A 12,775-nucleotide genomic window follows, 5' to 3' on the forward strand; every position below is an offset into this window, starting at 1 on the left:
CTGTGATTCACTAAGAATTCATAATTGTGTAATTGCTGCAGTAATTTACCTTTCTTATCAGTTTCTATTACCTTTGAGAACAGTAACATTAACTAAACTAGTCTCCAATTTTTTATTACTTTCACCATAACATTTGTAAGGGGGAAGTACATAATTAATTAATGTATAACTAATCTATATATATGAAATTAATAATAGTAACCAAAACATTAATTAGAAATATTTGGAATGAAATCTTTGTGTTTCAGGTCTTAGTTTCTACTTAGAGGTCAATGGTGTTCCAGTTTTTGCAAAGGGCAGTAACTGGATACCATCTCATGTGCTTGCAGAAATGAGTGCTGATCCGAACAGGATCAGAAATCTACTAACTGCTGCCAAGAATGCTAATATGAATATGCTACGCATATGGGGAGGAGGATTGTATGAATCTGATTTGTTCTATCAGGTATGTCTTATAACTGAGTAACTAATTTCTTGATATTTTAAGTATTTTTTTCTGTGCTAAGACTTTAATTATCACTCCAGATCCATAAGACATGGCTCACTTGTCATCGCATGGGTATCAATAAAAAATGTTAAACTTGAAACTGTTCCTACACAGGTCATTTGATTAATTTGTAGTTTCTTAAATAACTGAAATACCTTCATCATCAGATAGACAGGTAAACAACTTCTTTAGTGTCTCTTAGACTCCAGTGGCTCTGACAGCCTTAGAAATATTTGATGTGTTGGAATATTAAAGATTCTGTTCAAATTTTAAGCTTGATAATCAGTTCATGCTATTTATGCCTTTTGTCAGCTAGCGTACTACTAGTTTCTTTTGGGCTCTCTCATTTTGTAGTGCTATGAACAGCATAGAATAGTTTGAAATAAACATATGTATCTCTTTGGGTTTGAAACCAATCAGCAATGCAATTCTGCATGTGTAAATTTTATTGCACTATTTAACTTCTTCTTTCTCCTGCCATTATATCCCCTGCATATTCATAGTTATCATATTTACTTCTGGCAAGAAGGCATTGTGATTACTGTATGGTTCAAGTTCATCATAATCATTTATCATCCAAATCAAACTTCCAATTGTTTGAATTTAAGTTTAAATACTTTAAAAATCATTCAAATAGCAGAAATGTCTGATTCTTTGTATTTGCCTTTGTAAGCATAATTTAAAAATGCTATGCTTTATGAGTAAAGAGTCCTTTTATTTGGCAAAAACAATTTTCAGACAGAAATGATTTAAGTTTATTCTCAAAGAAACTTTTAATATTTATGTTGTTTTATACAACTAGTTAGGCTGTCCAATAATTTAACTGTTAGGTGTGAAACATTTTTCTGAGATAATGTTGTTCTAGACAAAGTGATGTGGATGTTATAGGTGTTTCTCATATTGTAACTATGTGTATTTTGTTGCAGTTTCATAGAACTAATTACAATATTGTCATTTGCAGATAGAATAGGCTCACTGGACATAGTAACTGTCATTTATTGAATAAAGTATGGTCTATATCATTCTAATTTGCTCTAGTCACAAAGAAACATGAGAACTTTTTTTCTAAATAATATATAATTTTATTTACTCATAAAGCTGATTTATTAATTGTATTAACTATACCTTACATGTTGACAAGGCCAATTGCATCAAAATATACTAGACAGCTGATAATAGACATTCTACACAATCTGTGTTTAAAATGTTTTGCTGGTGGCTGAATTTCCCAGAAGACTAATCCATATGTACCTAAGTAACAAAAGGAAATTTGCATAATAGAGCTACATAACTAATAATTGACCTCCACTCCAACATAGCATACACATGAATAACAAGCTTTTGATAGCTTCAGAATTTCAAATTAAATAACATTTTATGTACCGATACTTACCTTTCAGTCTTCACAACCAATAAGTGTGATCCTGTAAATATTCTGAAGTCGTTACAGTGATATAATTCAACCTGTGTGATTGTGTGTGTGGGGAGGGGGGAGTGGCACAGGGTGTAATGCAGTCTTAGTGAAACTGCCATTATAGGCAATATCTGGAGCACCTGTCACATCTAGGTGTTTTAGGCTTACCCAGACTAGTGTGTGAGAGAACATTTATTTCTGTAATGTCTCATGGGACCAACATGGCTTATGTTCCTTAAACCCTAACTCTCAACTGACTAAGAGAGCTCAACAGGCTAGTCCTCCAGAACAATCACCATATTGAAAGAAAAATGCTAACAGTAATAAAGTACATGAGTACTAACTTGTTTTTCTAAGTAAAAGGAAATTATGAACTTTTGAGCAGCTGGTGCAGTTCTACATTCAGAAATTATTAGAAACCATCACTACAGATGTTGAATCTCTGGAATGAAAAATAATAGAATGACTACAGTTGTCATTGAATGATAGAAGACACTTAATGCTATGAAAGGGGTTGTTACATTCTGGAACATAATGACTGCTCACACAAAGGAGGGATGGAAGCCAAAAATAATATGATTCTAGTAAATGGTGGACTCAAGAAAGTACCACATTTATGACATTATAAATATATTTGTCTAAAAACAAAGATGATGTGACTTACCAAACGAAACCGCTGGCAGGTTGATAGACGCACAAACAAACACAAACATACACACAAAATTCAAGCTTTCGCAACCAACGGTTGCTTCATCAGGAAAGAGGGAAGGAGAGGGAAAGACGAAAGGATGTGGGTTTTAAGGGAGAGGGTAAGGAGTCATTCCAATCCCAGGATCGGAAAGACTTACCTTAGGGGGAAAAAAGGACAGGTATACACTCGCATACACACACATATCCATCCGCACATACACAGACACAAGTAGACATTTGTAAAGGCAAAGAGTTTCGGCAGAGATGTCAGTTGAGGCGGAAGTACAAAGGCAAAGATGTTGTTGAATGACAGGTGAGGTATGAGCGGCGGCAACTTGAAATTAATGGAGGTTGAGGCCTGGCGGGTAACGAGAAGAGAGGATATACTGAAGGGCAAATTCCAATCTCCGGATATCTGACAGGTTGGTGTTAGTGGGAAGTATCCAGATAACCCGGACGGTGTAACACTGTGCCACAATGTGCTGGCCGTGCACCAAGGCATGTTTAGCCACAGGGTGATCTTCATTACCAACAAACACTGTCTGCCTGTGTCCATTTATGTGAATGGACAGTTTGTTGCTGGTCATTCCCACATAGAAAGCTTCACAGTGTAGGCAGGTCAGTTGGTAAATCACGTGGGTGCTTTCACATGTGGCTCTGCCTTTGATCGTGTACACCTTCCTGGTTACAGGACTGGAGTAGGTGGTGGTGGGAGGGTGCATGGGATAGGTTTTACACCGGGGGCAGTTACAAGGGTAGGAGCCAGAGGGTAGGGAAGGTGGTTTGGGGATTTCATAGGGATGAACTAAGAGGTTACGAAGGTTAGGTGGATGGCGGAAAGACACTCTTGGTGGAGTGGGGAGGATTTCATGAAGGATGGATCTCATTTCAGGGCAGGATTTGAGGAAGTCGTATCCCTGCTGGAGAGCCACATTTAGAGTCTGATCCAGTCCCGGAAAGTATCCTGTCACAAGTGGGGCACTTTTGGGGTTCTTCTGTGGGAGGTTCTGGGTTTGATGGGATGAGGAAGTGGCTCTGGTTATTTGCTTCTGTACCAGGTCGGGAGGGTAGTTGCGGGATGCGAAAGCTGTTTTCAGGTTGTTGGTGTAATGGTTCAGGGATTCCAGACTGGAGCAGATTCATTTGTCACGAAGACCTAGGCTGTAGGGAAGGGACCGTTTGATGTGGAATGGATGGCAGCTGTCATAATGGAGGTACTGTTGTTTGTTGGTGGGTTTGATGTGGACTGACGTGTGAAGCTGGCCATTGGACAGATGGAGGTCAACGTCAAGGAAAGTGGCATGGGATTTGGAGTAGGACCAGGTGAATCTGATGGAACCAAAGGAGTTGAGGTTGGAGAGGAAATTCTGGAGTTCTTCTTCACTGTGAGTCCAGATCATGAAGATGTTATCAATAAATCTGTACCAAACTTTGGGTTGGCAGGCCTGGGTAACTGAGAAGGCTTCCTCTAAGCAACCCATAAATTGGTTGGTATACGAGGGGGCCATCTTGGTACCCATGGCTGTCCCCTTTAATTGTTGGTATGTCTGGGCTTCGAAAGTGAAGAAGTTATGGGTCAGGATGAAGCTGGCTAAGATAATGAGGAAAGAGGTTTTAGGTAGGGTGGCAGGTGATCGGCATGAAAGGAAGTGCTCCATCGCAGTGAGGCCCTGGACGTGCAGAATATTTGTGTATAAGGAAGTGGCATCAATGGTTACAAGGATGGTTTCCGGCGGTAACAGATTGGGTAAGGATTCCAGGCATTCGAGAAAGTGGTTGGTGTCTTTGACGAAGGATGGGAGACTGCATATAATGGGTTGAAGGTGTTGATCTACATAGGCAGAGATACGTTCTGTGGGGGCTTGGTAACCAGCTACAATGGGGCGGCTGGGATGATTGGGTTTGTGAATTTGAGGAAGAAGGTAGAAGGTAGGGGTGCGGGGTGTCAGTGGGGTCAGGAGGTTGATGAAGTCAGGTGAAAGGTTTTGTAGGGGGCCTAAGGTTCTGAGGATTCCTTGAAGCTCCACCTGGACATCAGGAATGGGATTACCTTGGCAAACTTTGTATGTAGTGTTGTCTGAAAGCTGACGCAGTCCCTCAGCCACATACTCCTGACGATCAAGTACCACGGTCGTGGAACCCTTGTCCACCGGAAGAATGACGATGGATCGGTCAGCCTTCAGAACATGGATAGCCTGGGCTTCAGCAGTGGTGATGTTGGGAGTAGGATTAAGGTTTTTTAATAAGGACTGAGAGGCAAGGCTGGAAGTCAGAAATTCCTGGAAGGTTTGGAGAGGGTGATTTTGAGGAAAAGGAGGTGGGTCCCGCTGTGACGGAGGACGGAACTATTCCAGGCAGGGTTCAATTTGGATAGTGTCTTGGCGAGTTGGATCATTAGGAGTAGGATTAGGATCATTTTACTTCGTGGCAAAGTGATATTTCCAGCAGAGAGTACGAGTGTAGGATAGTAAATCTTTGACGAGGGCTGTTTGGTTGAATCTGGGAGTGGGGCTGAAGGTGATGCCTTTGGATAGGACAGAGGTTTCTGTTAGGCTTGTCTGACATTTGGCATTACCCCCAAAGGCCTCACACTTAAAGTTCCCATCTCTGGCTGTAACCCTTCTTTCCATCAGTCCCTATACCAGTTCCAAACTGAACAATCCATTGCCCTTACCCACCTAATCCTTCACCTACACATCAACTCAGCCAATGAACACAGCCGTCAACTCCTATCCTTAATAAAAGTCCTTAATCTTTCCTCTCCCACGTCCACACCGGCTGTTCAGAGCATCTTCCTACAGGCCAACCGCAAATTAGAACAGCATGCCACCCTCCACCTCAAAAAACTATCCAATCTCCTGGTTTCCCACCTCTGGAAAGGCAACTCACTCACCCTTCACAACCTTTCCAGCAAACCTCAACCTCCTCTCATTGCACGCAGACCCAGTCTCTCCCATCTACTCAATCTCCCACTTCCAGCTCCACTCCCCCCAAAACCTCAAAATTCTAATCAACACAATCTGGAACCACAACACCCTAATTCAGTAATTAACCTTTCCTCCAAACCTCTCTCCCAATCTGAAACCTCTGTCCTATCCAAAGGCCTCACCTTCAGCCCCACTCCCAGATTCAACCAAACAGCCCTCGTCAAAGATTTCGTACTCTCTGCTGGAAATATCACTTTGCCACAAAGAAAAATGATCCTAATCCTACTCCTAATGATCCAACTCGCCAAGACACTATCCAAATTGAACCCTGCCTGGAATAGTTCCGTCCTCCGTCACAACGGGACCCACCTCCTCTTCCTCAAAATCACCCTCTCCAAACCTTCCAGGAATTTCTGACTTCCAGCCTTGCCTCTCAGTCCTTATTAAAAAACCTTAATCCTACTCCCAACATCACCACTGCTGAAGCCCAGGCTATCCGTGATCTGAAGGCTGACTGATCCATCATCATTCTTCCAGTGGACAAGGGTTCCACGACCGTGGTACTTGATTGTCAGGAGTATGTGGCTGAGGGACTGCGTCAGCTTTCAGACAACACTACATACAAAGTTTGCCAAGGTAATCCCATTCCTGATGTCCAGGTGGAGCTTCAAGGAATCCTCAGAACCTTAGGCCCCTACAAAACCTTTCACCTGACTCCATCAACCTCCTGACCGCACCGACACCCCGCAACCCCTACCTTCTACCTTCTTCCTAAAATCCACAAACCCAATCATCCCGGCTGCCCTATTGTAGCTGGTTACCAAGCCCCCACAGAACATATCTCTGCCTATGTAGATCAACACCTTCAACCCATTACATCCAGTCTCCCATCCTTCATCAAAGACACCAACCACTTTCTCGAACGCCTGGAATCCTTACCCAATCTGTTACTCCCAGAAACCATCCTTGTGACCATTGATGCCACTTCCTTATACACAAATATTCTGCACATCCACGGCCTTGCTGCGTCGGAGCACTTCCTTTCACACCGATCACCTGCCACCCTACCTAAAACCTCTTTCCATTACCTTAGCCAGCTTCATCCTGACCCATAACTTCTTCACTTTCGAAGCCCAGACATACCAACAATTAAAGGGAACAGCCATGGGTACCAAGATGGCCCCCTCGTACACCAACCTATTTATGGGTCGCTTAGAGGAAGCCTTCTCAGTTACCCAGGCCTGCCAACCCAAAGTTTGGTACAGATTTATTGATGACATCTTCATGATCTGGACTCACAGTGAAGAAGAACTCCAGAATTTCCTCTCCAACCTCAACTCCTTTGGTTCCATCAGATTCACCTGGTCCTACTCCAAATCCCATGCCACTTTCCTTGACGTTGACCTCCATCTGTCCAATGGCCAGCTTCACACGTCAGTCCACATCAAACCCACCAACAAACAACAGTACCTCCATTATGACAGCTGCCATCCATTCCACATCAAACGGTCCCTTCCCTACAGCCTAGGTCTTCGTGACAAATGAATCTGCTCCAGTCTGGAATCCCTGAACCATTACACCAACAACCTGAAAACAGCTTTCGCATCCCGCAACTACCCTCCCGACCTGGTACAGAAGCAAATAACCAGAGCCACTTCCTCATCCCATCAAACCCAGAACCTCCCACAGAAGAACCCCAAAAGTGCCCCACTTGTGACAGGATACTTTCCGGGACTGGATCAGACTCTAAATGTGGCTCTCCAGCAGGGATACGACTTCCTCAAATCCTGCCCTGAAATGAGATCCATCCTTCATGAAATCCTCCCCACTCTACCAAGAGTGTCTTTCCGCCGTCCACCTAAACTTCGTAACCTCATAGTTCATCCCTATGAAATCCCCAAACCACCTTCCCTACCCTCTGGCTCCTACCCTTGTATCCGCCCCCGGTGTAAAACCTGTCCCATCATCCTCCCACCACCACCTACTCCAGTCTTGTAACCCAGAGGGTGTACACGATCAAAGGCAGAGCCACGTGTGAAAGCACCCACATGATTTACCAACTGACCTGCTTACACTGTGAAGCTTTCTATGTGGGAAAGACCAGCAACAAACTGTCCATTCGCATGAATGGACACAGGCAGACAGTGTTTGTTGGTAATGAGGATCACCTTGTGGCTAAACATGCCTTGGTGCACGGGCAGCACATCTTGGCATAGTGTTACACCATCCGGGTTATCTGGATACTTCCCACTAACACCAACCTTTCAGAACTCTGGAGATTGGAACTTGCCCTTCAGTATATCCTCTCTTCTTGTTACCCGCCAGGCCTCAACCTCCATTAATTTCAAGTTGCCGCCGCTCATACCTCACCTGTCATTCAACAACATCTTTGCCTTTGTACTTCCGCCTCAACTGACATCTCTGCCGAAACTCTTTGCCTTTACAAATGTCTACTTGTGTCTGTGTATGTGCGGATGGATATGTGTGTGTATGCGAGTGTATACCTGTCCTTTTTTCCCCCTAAGGTAAGTCTTTCCGATCCTGGGATTGGAATGACTCCTTACCCTCTCCCTTAAAACCCACATCCTTTCGTCTTTCCCTCTCCATCCCTCTTTCCTGATGAAGCAACCATTGGTTGCGAAAGCTTGAATTTTGTGTGTATGTTTGTGTTTGTTTGTGTGTCTATCAACCTGCCAGCGCTTTCATTTTGTAAGTCTCATCATCTTTGTATTTAGATATATTTTTCCCACGTGGAATGTTTCCCTCTATTATATAAATATATTTGTCATTTTCTAGAGCACATTAAGGTGGATTCCTCAAATTTTCATAAACCATGTTGTCCTTGTTGTGGTATTCAGTCTGAAGACAGGTTTGATGTAGACCTCCACACTCTACCTTGTGCAAGCCTCTTCATTGTTGCATAACTATAGCAACCTACATCCTTCTGAAACTGCTCACTGCAGACAAGCCTTGGTCTCCCCCTAAAATTTTTACTCTCCTGCACTTCTTCCAACACCAAACTGATGATTTCTTTACGTCTTAAGATATGCACTATACCTGATCGTTTCTTTTAATCAAGTTGTGTTTTTCACCCAATACAGTTCAGTACCTATTAATTTGTTACCTGATCAACTGATCTTAAATTTAATAGTATCCTACAGAATCACATTTTAGAAGCTTCTATTTTCTTCTTGTATGAACTGTTCACCATCCACATTTTACTTCTATACAACCCTATACTCCAGACAGATACCTTCAGAAAAGCCTTCTTAACACTTGAATTTATGTTTGATGTTAATGGACTTCCATTTTTCAGAAACACTTTTCATGCTATTGCCAGCTTGCACTTTGCATTCTCCATGGTTCAGCCTTTGTCAGGTATTTTGCTGCCAAAACAGTAAAACTCGTCTGATACTTTCAGTGTTTCATTTCCTAATTTAATTCCCTCAGCATTCCCTGATTTAATTCTACTACATCCCAGTATCCTTGTTTTATTTCTTTGCTATACATATTATAACTAGTAACATCTATTTTTAAAAGGTTAAAAGGTCTAGGATAGCATCATAAAAGAAGTTACTTTAATTTAATGGGATATACTGAAAGTAGTGATCAGTGTAGATTCATAGGAAGTACTGGGGAAGGTAGGATGCAAAAGAACGGTGAAATGGTTTGATGAGGAGTGCTTACTGATAATCAAAGAGAGAAATGAAGCAAGGCAAAGAATGCTGCAAAAGAAATCAAGACTAGCAGCAGATGACTGCAGAGAGAATAAGAAAAGGGCAGATACATTTTGTAGGGTGGAGAAAAGGTAGTATGAAAGGAAGAAGGCAGAGCAGTTGAATGAAATGAGGGAAATAATACGATATGGAAGCTACACAAAAGATCTAGAGAACTGAAGAGGTGATTCCACATGACAGCAGTCTTCTATAACGATAAACCCAAGAATAAAGATGGAAACCTAGTTGGAGATTTAAAAAAATCTTTGGGAAGATGGTAAGAGTGTTTTACTAATTTACTCAATGTAATAGGGAGAGGTGACAGGCAAGAGATTTTGAATGTGGAAGAAAGGAACCAGATTTGGAATTAGAATTAGAAGCAGAGGAAGAGGAAGTCAAACCACTAGAGCTAGAGAAAATTAAGAATGCCATAAGAAACTTAAAGAATAACAAAGCAGCAGAAAAGAACAGTAAAGAGGCCAAATTTTTAAAATTTGAGGGGGAAAATATCAAGATGGTTGTTAAGAAAGGGAATATGGATTAAGGGAGCAACACCTAAGGGCTGGAATGTGGGAATGATCTGCCTATTACATAACAAAGCTGATAAATAAAAGTGCAGCACTCACTGGGGAATTACTCACTTAGATATAACATATAAGATGTTTATTTCAATGAAAACAATCAGTTTTTTAAATATAATGTAACTGAGTCAGTAAAAAATGTTCTCACCAAGTGGCAGCAGGAGAGCACACATGTAAAGTTACTGAAATTTGCAAGCTTTAGATACCAGTGGCTCCTTCTTCTGGGAGAAGGGTTGCAAGGGAAGGAAGAGCAGTGAAGGAAAATGACTGGAAAGGTTTGGGAAATGTGGAGAATTTGAAAATGTCACTCAAAGTCCCCAGTCAAGGGAGACTTACCAAATGGGACAAAGAGGAAAGACATTGCAAATTTCACTACCTTTATATGAGTGTTCTCCTGCCACCACTTGGTGAGTGCAGGGTGTTTAGTAAGATTTTAACTTCTCAGGTAGAATGCTGGGTGGAAAGGATACTGGGAGATTATCAGGCTGGATTTAGGAGGAACAGGTCCACAGTGGTCCCGATATTTTCATTAAGACAAATCCTTGAGAAATTTTATGAATATGAGAAGCAAGGAATGTCAGGACTTGAAAGTGCTGTTAAGCTATACTAGGAGAAGTGGTGTAGAAGCTAGGACTGGAAGCAAATATAGACAAAACATAGTGTTTGGTGATGAGAGATCCTGGTTGGGATAGCAGAGTGGCTTGAATAAAAACAAATGGGAAAGAATATCAAAGCGTAGAAGAGCTTAAATATTAGGGTTAACAGAAGATAAGGCCGGCCGCGGTGGTCTCGCGGTTCTAGGCGCGCAGTCCGGAACCGTACGACTGCTACGGTCGCAGGTTCGAATCCTGCCTCGGGCCTGGATGTGTGTGATGTCCTTAGTTTAGTTAGGTTTAAGTAGTTCTAAGTTCTAGGGGACTGATGACCACAGCTGTTAAGTCCCATAGTGCTCAGAGCCATTTGAACAGAAAATAAGGCACCACATATTTTTTTTCTTTGTTGAAAACAGTACTATTAACGCAAAACATTACATGCATGTTATTTGAAGCCTCCTGAGTGAGTGCAGCAAGTTTCTGTCACTTCTGACAGATAGCATAGTTGCAGGGCAGTTTCAAAATGGCATCTGTAGATGATTTATGTTACAAGCAATGTGTCATAACTGAACTTCTCACTGCAGAGAAAGAATCTGTGGGGAACATTCATCACAAACACTTGTGCAAAGTCTATGGAGCATCTGCTGTTGACAGAAGTACAGTTAGTCACTGGGCACTGAGGGTGAGGTCATCAGAAGGCGGCTCAGCAGAGCTCCATGATTTGCAATGGTTGGGGAGACCATCCACGGCTGTCGCATCTGACAGCCCTGACCTAGCCCCTTTGCATTTTTACTTGTTTGGGCCATTAAGGAATGCCATTTGTGGAAGACATTTTGTTGATAATAAGGAGGTGATTCACACAGTGAAGCACTGGCTCTGCCACCAGGACAAGGATTGCTACCTACAGGGCATACATGCCCCTGTTTCGCACTGGAGGAAGGCTGTAGAACAGTAGGGAGATTACGTAAAGAAATAGGATGTGGAGATAAAACACCATTCTTTCGTGTGTGTAATTCTCATTAAGTTCAATAAAGAATTGTTGAAGAAAAAAATGTGGTGCATTTCTTTCTGTGCAACCCCCATATCTAAGTTCAATAATAACAGAAGATAATAGCACAGCAGTAGAAGTTCAAGAAAGGATAGCAAGTGGAAACCAAAGCTATTTCTCCTTTCAGAATACATTGAAGTCCAGAAATGTTAGTAGGAATACAAAAATCAAAATATATTTGACTACACTAAAACCACAGTAATGTGTGGATCAGAAAGTTGGGTGGTATCTACTTTAGTACATGTGCAGGCATGACAGCACTACTTCACTACACGATCTGTGCAGATACTTTGTGGGGAAGTGGTAGCTCAGTAATACCCAAGGAACAGAACCCCAGGAGAGGGAAATGAACTCACCATGTCAGTCAATCTACAGGAAGCAGAGAGTCTGAAACCACATTGAGATGAACACGGGAAGAACTCATCAGTCTGTGGCTGGCATGGATGGCTAATGGCTAAGCACTTGGCTCAGCCTACAGTACAATAGGGGGGGTGAGGTCCATGGTGGATGAGCTCCAGAGAAAGCACTGACCTGCCCAGCCTACTACCACCTGCAGGTAAACACCTACACAAGTTGGTCTGCCCATCCTATATATTTAGAGTGGACTCCATTGCAGTTTTCACATTATCCTGCTGCATTACCCATGCCACCTCATCAGTCTCCATCAGGATTTCCACTGGTGGGGATACTAAAACTCCAAAGAAAGAAGGCTCGTTATTGAGGTGGTAGAGGAAGATCTTTAGAAAGATATTTGGGGCAATGAGGAAGGAATAAATCTGGAAAACAAAGACAAACACAGAACTTGAAACACTTTTTGGACAGATAAATGTTATAATGAATATCAAGTAAGAAAAAATAAGATGAATGGGTCATGTACAGAGAATTTGAGAATCCCAGAGTGTCAAGAAAGTATTTATAGCACATCCTGAGGGGAGAGGAAGAAGAGGAAGACCCAGGAAAAGGTGCCTTGAGGATATGGAGGGTGATGTCAAAACAATGAGAGCTAGGAATTGAAGAATGGAAGTGATGGACAGGGAAGAATGGAGGCAGGTGGCTAATGAGGCTATGGCTCTCCAAGGACAGTAAGCACCAGCCAATAAGTCACTAAGCTATTGATGTTTATCCAGTCCAGTGGCCCAAAGATTTCTTACCCAAGCTGCTTGATGGTGAGCATTTCTAAATGGCTACATTTGTGATAAACTGGATTTTTCAGTGTCCTGTCAATAAATAAAAGCACAGCTCTTGTATACATTAGAATGAACCTACTTGTTATCAGCCCATGCAGTATTACTTCCATGTACTCTTGCTGGGACTTGGTA

The 12,775-nt window shown here is 42.2% G+C and overlaps 1 protein-coding gene across 1 annotated transcript in view; it reads left to right on the plus strand.

Annotated features, from left to right (window-relative positions):
• The window catches only part of LOC124795630 (beta-mannosidase-like), a 302,941-nt gene that overhangs the window by 182,923 nt on the left and 107,243 nt on the right, over positions 1-12,775 (plus strand). Inside the window, exon 8 of the mRNA XM_047259702.1 lies at positions 249-445. Within this exon, the coding sequence (XP_047115658.1) occupies positions 249-445 (197 nt within the window). The remainder of the gene's footprint in view (positions 1-248; positions 446-12,775) is intronic.

This window comes from Schistocerca piceifrons, chromosome 4 (assembly GCF_021461385.2).
Source record: "Schistocerca piceifrons isolate TAMUIC-IGC-003096 chromosome 4, iqSchPice1.1, whole genome shotgun sequence".
NCBI lineage: Eukaryota > Metazoa > Arthropoda > Insecta > Orthoptera > Acrididae > Schistocerca > Schistocerca piceifrons.